A 10,565-nucleotide genomic window follows, 5' to 3' on the forward strand; every position below is an offset into this window, starting at 1 on the left:
CTTTTAGCAATTATGCTAGAACTCTAAAAATTCGACAAATTATCAGAAAATTTCAATTAACAGTATTGTTAGAGATGCCCTAAAATCCGTATGTTAGTTTTTAAGTTTTACTCGAGTCGTAAAATTCCGTAAGAAGTAAAACCCAACTCGTGGTAGCCTATATAAACCCCTTGAAATTTACCAGCGCCATAAACCCTAAGTCCTCTTCTCCCACCGGCGCCAAACACACTAGTCTCTCCTGCCCCAAATCTAAGAACCCAGAAAATCTTCTTCCCTCAATCTCAAATTTGAGGTGAGTAGCTTCCCAATGGACAAGACCGTGATGTGCCTTCTGACGGACCCAGATGACAATCCATTAGGACCGTCGACCTATTTTCCTCAACAAACTGGCACCCACCAACTTCAACAAATCGTCAATCAGCTCCTTGAAAATGTCAAACCCACCTCTTTTTCTCACTAAAGTTTCAATCTTTACTCTTCCGTCATTTATATTTGCTATGTTATTCTTGTTGTTGATGTTGCTCTCGTGTCATACTTGTTCAAGTTTTGATTTTTATACTAAATATACCCAATTTGATATATGTAACTCAATATAATTTGGACATTATGTGTTCCTGATGGTTCGTTACTTCGATGAATACTATTAGCAAGAAATGATCATGTGATGTTAAGTTGTTGTCATGCTCTTATAACTGATATGTCTGTGGTTTGTGTTTGCTCAGGAGGAGAAGCTGCCTTATACTTTCTATGTAGGAAATAAGGAGCTTAATGAGTCGCTGGGAGAGTATGCGGAGAAGAACAAAAGTTAGTTAAATCACTATGGAACTTCTTATTAACAATTCAGCTGACTTGATTGTGTAAACATTAGTGGATGCTTCTTTTATTTATTGTTATTTTCCTGGCAGTTTCTGTTGAAAAGGTACTCAAAATCGTGTATCAACCACAAGCTGTTTTCCGAATTCGCCCTGTCAATCGTTGCTCAGCCACAATTGCTGGTATGAGTGTTAATTTCATATACGTGTTCCAGCACGACCATTATTTACTGCCAGATATCATCTTTTTTATTGATCATGGCCAAGTCTTAGTGTGTCAAATAAATTGGGAAGTTCATGATCAATTTTTATTGAAGTCTAGATAGTTTTATTGAAGTCTGAACCAATTGTTCTAAAGCTTCATGAGGGGCCAAGCAGTTACATCATCTGGTCAATTTTTGTTACTGATATGCAGCTTGAATTTATATGGTTCATCTTCGAATTCATTTTATCTTTCTTACTACAGGTCACTCAGAAGCTGTACTTTCTGTTGCTTTTAGTCCTGATAGTAAACATTTGGCGAGTGGTTCTGGTGATACAACTGTCCGGTTATGGGACCTTAATACTCAGACACCTTTGTACACATGTTCAGGTAAAATATCTGAGATCCCCTTGACTTTTCTCATTTGCATTACATTTAAAAATCACATTCATTTGTAGCTCAAACAGCTGAAGAGAAACTCGTTAATTTAGAAATAATTATTTTCTTATTAGATGCTAAGACTTTGTTGCATAGGCTTGTGGGATCTTCTGGTAGCTGCACATTATTCCATGATTCTTGTTTTGGTGTGAGATTAATCGATTTCATCCTTGTTCTGTTTCCTTTTATCAGGACATAAGAATTGGGTTCTTTGTATTGCTTGGTCTGCTGATGGAAAGTATCTTGTTAGTGGGAGCAAGTCTGGAGAACTTCAATGTTGGGATCCACAGACAGGAAAACCATCAGGCAATCCACTTACTGTAAAATCTCTATCCTTAACCAATCATCTACTTTTTCGAGTAAGAGCATGGATAGGTCTGTTAACTCGAAGTTAATATTTGAAGATTTCAATAAAAAGATCTTTCCCCGTGTATGTGACTTAATTAAACCTTCTAGTCCAACTGTGGTAAATGATCACCCTTGTGAGAACAACTGAATGACAAAGTGGGTTCCTAAAACAACCTTTTCTATGAGAATTGTAGTTGTCGTATTCGGTGTGTATGTGCTTTTGGACACTCTTTATGCATTATTCATGTGTAATAGGGCCACAAGAAATGGATTACTGGAATCTCTTGGGAACCAGTCCACCTCGCTGCTCCATGTAGACGCTTTGTAAGTGCTGGGAAAGATGGTGATGCACGCATATGGGACGTTACATTGAAGAAATGCGTAATTTGTCTTAGTGGCCACACACTAGCAATAACTTGTGTAAAATGGGGTGGAGATGGTTTTATATATACAGGGTATGCTCTTTTTCTTTTCTCATGCAATAATAATTAAACCAGTTGATAGTTTTGTTTGTATGTTTCTATAAGTTGTACAACAGTAAACGTTTCAGGTGTCCACAAGGCTAATCAATTGGATGTCTTTTGACATCCAAGTGTAAACAGTCCTAAGTTTCGTTAATAATAAATGATGCCTTGCTGCTCAGAAAATAGAAATATCATTGGAAGTGTCCACTTAAAAGATGACCTTTTCTCATTTGCATAGTATCTTGGGACTAGAATTCTGAAGCAGCAATACTACTAGCCCATTTTTAAATACATTATTAAGCTAAAATGTACTGTAGACATCTAACTAACTTCTCAACCTTACCTGCACAGTTCCCAAGATTGTACGATTAAGGTCTGGGAGACTACACAGGGGAAGCTGATTCGTGAACTCAAGGTAGTAATACATCTTTCAAGCCGTGGCAAAATTAAGTTTTTTTTTTTTTTCGCATTGTTGGTTGTAATTTTAGATACGAAAATATGTCATTATGTTCTGAAAACCTAATTCTTCCAGGGTTTGTTGTTTGGTGTAGTCCCGTGTTAACGAATGATATCTTAGTGGTTTTATTTTTTGGTTAGTTGGAATTTTGTTGCCATCAATTAAGATACAGGAATTCAACCATAAATTGAGTTGGCGAACCATAACAGTGTATCACGAGGGTGTTAATCTAATATATTTCTTAATATACGTATGCGTCATCACTATCCATTAGATAGCAATTTAGGTACCTCATGATTTTATTTCTCAAAGAGTGCTTGGGCTGGGGATTGGACCTTTCTGTATTTCGTTATCCATTTGATAACTCAGACTGATAATTGGTTCTTTGGAAATCTTTCTCCTTACTGGTCCTTTTATTATGCAGAAGAGTTTGATAAGTAATTATGTTGTTTTACGAGATATTGCACCTTATTTTTCCATGCTATAATTTATTTTTTCTATTTGATATAGACAAGTGCCTCTTGGATAAATTATAGTGGCTCTTTCATCAAGAGAATGTCTCCCTCTTTTTTTCCTCATTGTCGTTCGGTCTGTAATGATATCAGGATGAAATACATTAGCTTCTTATTCAAACATGGATGGGCATGGGTTTCATTCAACTCTACCTTTATGTCTTATTTTTCCATATTCTTCATTTACATGTTATTTGCATCTGTTATTCTTTATAGGGTCACGGGCACTGGGTTAACACTCTTGCATTGAGTACTGAATACGTTCTTCGCACTGGGGCTTATGATCACACTGGCAAGCAATATTCATCGCCTGAGGAAATGAAAAAGGTAATTATCTATTGCGTGGTTTGGTACTTCGTTTAGCCTTTATTTATATTCCTCATTGAGAATAGAATCACTTGCTATAATCCGTACATTAGATAGCCAGTGTACCTGATATTCTTGACATCCATGAGCATACCATTTTGTTAAGCCTTGGCAATCTTATTTTTCACCTGATTATCTAGGCTGCCGACTGATTTGGTTAAAAACTTTTCTTGGTTTATTAATCCTTACTCTTGTTAATGAATTTTGTTTGTTCAAATACTATCATCTATCCAATCAGAAATAAAATATTACCATCTGTTTTCTGTAATTTTTTGCCTCCCCCATATATTCATTGTACGACATTATTGATTTTGAATAGTTTATTTTCCTTTCTCCATTCGTGGTAGTAATTATATTTCAACTGACATGTAGGCAGCTTTGGAAAGATATAACAAGATGAAAGGCAAAGCTCCTGAAAGATTGGTTTCTGGATCCGATGATTTCACTATGTTTCTGTGGGAGCCTTTTGTCAGCAAACAACCCAAAGCTCGCTTGACAGGTCATCAACAGGTAAAAGAATTTCTTGATTTGTTTAAGTTGCAGATTCTAGGTGTTGATTTGTTTATCTGAAGTGTCATAATGCTGTACTTTTTCAATTTATGTTCTTCTCTATCATACCATGTCACTTATCCCTAATAACCAACGGGCCACAGCACACTGGCAAAATATTGCATATGAAAAAATGAGTCTTGAAGATGATAGCAATTTCAGAAGTATTTTATTTGTATATCTGTTATGTGTGCAAACATCTAGTATAATGTTCGTCAATTTCAATTTTGGATGACATTGGCAAGAGTTTGTTAGGTAACATGTTTTCATACTATTGCCTGGTTTTGCTGATTTAAAGAATTTTTAAAACATGGAGCAAATTGGATCTTCGTTCATTTCTCATTGGTGTTGCTGACATTGGATGACTGTCATTCCAAGCATATTTGAATGCATGATGCATTTCCATTGTAAAGTCAATTTTGTTCTGGAGCTCTATTGATAGGTTGCTTGTGATGGCTACTCAGACATGTTACGGGATACTAAGCTGTTGTAGTTTGTTCTCTGGGTGTTCTTGTTTTTTTTTTCTTACGCGCAGTGGCACTTACGTTTATGATTAGATGATTGTTAACGTTCATTTAAAGTTGCCAATTTTTGCATTGAAGCTTTTTAAACTTCCATGTTTCTTGCCAACAGCTTGTAAACCATGTCTACTTTTCACCTGATGGGCAATGGATAGCAAGTGCATCATTCGATAGGTCTGTTAGAATATGGAATGGCACGACTGGCAAGTTTTTTGGAGTTCTCCGGGGTCATGTTGGTCCTGTTTACCAGATCAGGTCTGACTATATTGAATTGTGTTAGTTTTATGGATGTGCCTATGTTAACAGCTAAGCTAATTGTGACATTATATATTGCCCCACAGCTGGTCCGCAGATAGCAGGCTACTTTTAAGTGGTAGCAAAGATTCGACTTTGAAGGTACACCTTTACTGATATAAATGCTTTTGCGGATAAGGTTCCTGAAAAATTAGAGTTTCTTCATCTTTCACATTGAGTTGAAGTATCATGAGTAACGTCACTAATGTGGTATAGTTGGGTAGCTAAAAATCACCATCCATTAAATTGTTTGAATGATTACAAATTTACAATGTGATTTCTTCACATTTGAATAGTCATATATGCCATGATAAAACAATCATCTTCCAACTTGTTACTGGTCTAGTGCTCAGTTTGTTTTGTTTAGGAAAATGATCAGTTCATATGTTAAGCTAGATTCAGAGGGGCAGACTAATGGCGTTCAAATAAAGCTTGTGCATATGGAGCCTAATATTGTTGTCTTATATGAGATAAAAAAAAGGAAAAAAAGAGCTTTTTCATAGTCTTATAATACCCCGGGCATAACTTACTTTGCTATGACAAAGTTGTGCCTTGTGGATAAAGAATTTGTTTACCATTTGTGATTCCAACTTTTGAGCATCAAAAAATTATAATCTTTGCCATTGCGGTCTTGTGTTAATTTTGACCTTGGTCGGTATACTATGTTATTGTTTGCTAATAATGGAATTCTACGGAGACACATCCATGACCTGTTGCTCAAATTCAATGTATCAGGTCTGGGATATCAGGACAATGAAATTGAAACAAGACCTTCCAGGTCATGCAGATGAGGTATGTTTTCCTCTACCCTGCAAGCAGTCAATTATCTTTCATTTGTAGAGCCTGCAAAATGATCATTCGAGATGCCAGTCTATGTTTTTGGGTAGAACAGTTTGCTTTATCTGATAACTTGGCTTTAGTTTGTTGTCCTGTAATTTGGTACAGAGTGTTTACTTTGTTGCTGTCAATCAAGTCTTTTAACTTGTTTCTAAACGTCTGATGCTACAAAACATAAGAAGACTCCAGAAACAAATATATAGCTGTATCTTTAAGTACAGTAGACCTAAACCACTTGAACTATTCTCCCATTTATTTCTGGATGTTCAGTGACTTAAAACTAGCTGTTGTATGCTTGAGAAGCTCTGTATATTGTCCTTTTCTCTTCATTTTGGCATCAGTAAAACCAATTTACTTTGTTATTTTGCTTTGCAAAGGTTTATGCTGTTGATTGGAGTCCAGATGGTGAAAAGGTTGCTTCTGGCGGTAAGGATAGAGTTCTGAAATTATGGATGGGCTAATGACAATAGACAAAAGTACAGGCAACTATGGTCTGGAAATGGTGGATTTAGCATTGAAGTTCTTGATGCTGCAATGTTAATATAAGCAAGCGCCAACAGGAAGATACTAAAGAGATAAACAAGACTTGGGAACTCGAGAATCAGCACGGCTCCGTTGACAGTCCTAAATTGTTGAAGTTTATATCTATTTGGGTGCAAACATTCTGCATGCTAGCTTTTTTGAGGAAGAGCAAGGCAGCGATAAGTTACGCTGTGTATTCCTTTTTCCTGATGTATTAATTTGGTATTTGTAGACTCGACACTCGTGAACTCGGAATTATGGTCATTTACATTAGCATCAGATGCTATTATACACTGGAGTAATGGACAGTTTAATTAGCAATCAAATCTGAATACAACAAAAAATATAATGCGTTTCAGTTTACGTTACTAGGCAGTGCAGTTTAACAAGTAGTTTAAGAGGCTGGGTATCTTTTAATTGTTGAAGATGTTTGGGGACAGCAGACGACTCACGTTTGGGTGCCCAAATTCAAATGTGCTCAGTACCCTAAACTACTACCCATGCAAACTACAACATCCCCAAATTCATTGGTAATAACCATCTTACTTTGAGTTGATTGAGTTAGAAGTTGGTGACAGTAGTTTTTTGGGTGAATGTTTGATCATGTTTCAAGTATTAACATATATTTCGGAGGAAAGTGACCACCATCGATCTTAGTGGTTGGTGATGTGATCATACGATTTTTAATAATTCAGGAAAGACCATGATAACTATTACATACCATTCCGTTATCATGTTACGGATATATAATAGATCATAAGAGAACCCATAGTCGGTACTTAACATATGTCTATTCATTACAACATAAAATTTTGATTGAAAAAAGAACATGCCTATTCTACAAATAACGTAGCATAGAAATATGCATGTAAACTAAATCTAAATCTTATCCTTACCCTTAGCATTAGGGTGAACTAGTGCACCAGGAAAAATCAAACTAGAAGTTTTCACCGCTTCCTTTATCTTCTTCGCCTAGGGAGGTCTCATGTTCGTGGAACCCTGTGGACGACCCTTCCTCTTCTTCATATTCACCTCAATTGAAACATCTGGGGTGAATAGACCATCTGCAACCTCCACAAACCCTAGAGCATTGGCCTAAGCTTTAAACCTGGCGGCTGACCCCAATTTCTTCTTTTTTCAGAGAAATAAGGGGCACATCCAAATCCCATGAATTCACCTCAGATTTACTTTGCACACCCAAAGCAATTGGGACACTTTCCAGCAGAACCAGAATATCCATAGCTTTTTTATTTTTTGGTCGAAAAAAAAAATAGAAAGCGAACCACCTTGCATCAACCCTCCCAGTGAGAAAGCGAACGGCAGACGAAAATAGAAAAGAAAACATTAGGTGAATCAAAAATGAAAGCAGACCATATCTTCCAGGTTTGGTCCTAAAATCATATGACTCGAGCCCAGAAAACAAACCTAGGAATCAACCTCTTTGTTTTCTTAATGTGATCACTTTTAGTAGGCTGCATAAATCATTACCTTAGGATTGTCCATAATTTAATTGTTTGGAGCCCGTATGTAACTTCAAATCATGCAAGAGTGAAATGCTTGTGCCGATCTTAGTGATAAGAACAATGAACATAGATTCTCAAACTCAAATCTTATGTCTTAGTGATGTAAAGCATCTTTCAAATATGGTGCTGAATAAGAAACATTTTAATGCATGCAATGAGCCAATCACCTGGCCATATTTTCTAAAGCAGTCAATCCATCACCAATTTGCAACTTGCAAGCATTTAGCAAATTAAACCACACCATGTACATACGAGATATAAAATTAACATGGGGTTTGCAAAGAATTCAGGATCCAGACTTGGCAAAAGCTACCTGACGTTCTAGAAACCACAACTAGAAATTTTAGTGCCACACACATCCTAGAATCCTAGATTATATTATATAAAAATTAGAGTGCCGGACCGTGTTTCTTTGGTAAAACTTCGTGGTATTCATCTTTCAAAATTTCATTCTGGAAGAACATTAACAGTTGCTATCTGAATTAAAGATCTATACATTTTGGATTTGATCACATTTCAGTGTTCAACTTACAATTGACTTAGCAATCAAGCATATATATGAACACATAAATTTTCTGCATGCACTGAGATTTCATATACACCCATCAATTTGTTTATTATCTCAGATCAGTTTTGATAATGAAAGCATATTAAGCATGCAATTGAAGCTTTACCTTGCATAGGTCGCTGAATTTTACACAATGAGCGCTGGCCAGGTTTCACATATAGAATTTTACCACGACAGAAGTTGCAGAACACGAATATGAGTAAACAAGTAGGTGAAATTCAGCTGTAAGTTAAGATAACAAAGACGGACCACGTCAACCTTTCAAACAGAATTGACCGCCAGTCACATGGTAGAAATCTAGGGGATTTAAACAACCTATGATTCAGCCAAGACAAATGAAAACTCGTGTACGGTATTGGTTATCATTTGTAAGATAGTTCAAAGAACTCTACTGCTAAGTATTACGCATCCTGGAAATGTAATGCAATGCACAAAGTAAATCACAGACCACCAATTTGTAATACTATCTATACTAGCGCTATTACAAAACAATTCTTCGAATTGGATAAATATTTGCTCATGAACGTATAATATTTCTTAACTGAGTTATGAAACAAACCAAAGAGCTCCATGTACAATTGCTCATATAATATGTAAGCAGGAGATCGAGGAACACCTTGAGACCATCAAAGCACAGAAGCTCCGCAGAATATAAACCCCATCATTATTAGATGCTGCTCGAGGAATGAGGTAGTCATTGTTCCCATGAAACCCAAAGCTTCAGCAAGTGACTGAGTCTTCCTTAATCTGCAAACAATCAAGACACCAATATTACACCGAAATTCTAAAGCAAAGTTGGGGACTGGGATAAGATAATTTATCAGATATAGTGCTAATTATAAATTGGCGTCTCCAATACTTATTATAACCCTGAAAAGACAGAAAATCAAGACTGAATCTCTGTCAAAACAACGAGGTCTGCATCTAAAACCCCACAAACCCTTAAAGGAAATGAATTGAAAATCCCATGTATAGCTGAGAGCCTGAGAGAGGAAAAGAGAGAGTGAGGCTACACACCAAAATTGAGAATGCCGTTTCAGTTCTTAAGGTTGTAAAATTGAAGTAAGCTAATAACTCTGTGTTTGCAGAAAGAAAGGCCCCTCACCTAATACTTAATAGCACAACAACACAGTTGGAGATAAACATATATAAGAGAATATGAACAACATAAAGTTAGTGCTATCCCACTATTCTGTAACTACTTGCATGACCAAGGACAATCATAATTAGTAACATTATGAAACAGTGAGGAATACTGAAAACTGATTCAATGAAAGGCTGTAAGCCACTTAGTAGTGTTTCTTTTCTTGTTCAGATTGTTATGATTTTCCTTATTCTATTCTATTAAAAAGAATTCTGAATAGGTAAACACAGGGAAAATAATGTTACACACAGATACTTAGAACCCTAACCCAGCATCAAAATCTCTGTCAAGTGTCAACCTTCATCACCCTATCTTACAAGGAAAAACAATTACACTGCCCAAAGCAGTCTTATTAGCTCATTTTATAGTTAAAGTAGCCATCCTTGCAGAGTAATAAATTCACAAAAGTGGGTATTATCACTAACCTGCCAATGCTCTTCTGCAGCTGAAGCAAATCCCAGAAGCTAAAAAGGACTGGAACCCAGTAACCAAACCTGAAAGTTTCAATTTAAAGTTGGGGAACTTAGGATTCTTGGGACCAGAACAACCACATTTACAATCATTCACAATGGCACTAATTAGTCTCTTAGTCCATGGCGAAAATCTCTGCTGCATCCCAAGTTTGGATTCAGATAACATGGGATACTTGTCCTCTTCAAATTTCCAGAAACTCGAACTCAGCATGTACTCGGACAAAATCTTCTTCCAACAACTAAACGGTCTAATCCATTGACATACAGGATTTCTAGTATCATGTACATACCTCACTCAAACAACTTAATTTTATACAAGTATATCAAAATGTAAGTCCTCAATAAAAGAGCCCCCATATATGTCATTTGGTTGGAGTGCAGGATTATATTACAACTTTCCCAAGTCCCACCACCAGCAAACTCTGCATAATCTTTATGTTTAGATTTGGGTGATTTTGGAGCTCTGGTAACTTAGAATAGAAATTGACACAAATCAAGCAGATCAAAATAAATGCAGGAACTTTAATGCCAGAAA

The 10,565-nt window shown here is 36.3% G+C and overlaps 1 protein-coding gene across 1 annotated transcript; it reads left to right on the plus strand.

The window, feature by feature from the left end:
• The first annotated feature begins 211 nt into the window (after positions 1-211).
• Positions 212-6,669, plus strand: LOC126801930 (notchless protein homolog). Its single transcript, XM_050529428.1, has 13 exons — positions 212-433; positions 723-804; positions 906-995; positions 1,279-1,404; positions 1,645-1,772; positions 2,056-2,255; positions 2,616-2,679; positions 3,450-3,560; positions 3,972-4,109; positions 4,782-4,924; positions 5,011-5,065; positions 5,699-5,755; positions 6,178-6,669. The coding sequence occupies exons 1-13, from the start codon at positions 308-310 to the stop codon at positions 6,259-6,261; spliced, it is 1,404 nt and encodes a 467-aa protein (XP_050385385.1). The 5' UTR covers positions 212-307; the 3' UTR covers positions 6,262-6,669.
• The last annotated feature ends 3,896 nt before the right edge of the window (positions 6,670-10,565 follow it).

This window comes from Argentina anserina, chromosome 7, assembly GCF_933775445.1.
Source record: "Argentina anserina chromosome 7, drPotAnse1.1, whole genome shotgun sequence".
Classification (NCBI taxonomy): Eukaryota; Viridiplantae; Streptophyta; class Magnoliopsida; order Rosales; family Rosaceae; genus Argentina; species Argentina anserina.

Coding starts and splice junctions, on each gene's coding strand:
- LOC126801930 (XM_050529428.1), top strand. CDS start 308: ATGGACAAGACCGTGATGTGCCTTCTGACGGACCCAGATGACAATCCA. Junction 4,925..5,010: donor GGTCCTGTTTACCAGATCAG/GTCTGACTATAT, acceptor ATTGCCCCACAG/CTGGTCCGCAGATAGCAGGC. Junction 5,066..5,698: donor GCAAAGATTCGACTTTGAAG/GTACACCTTTAC, acceptor TCAATGTATCAG/GTCTGGGATATCAGGACAAT.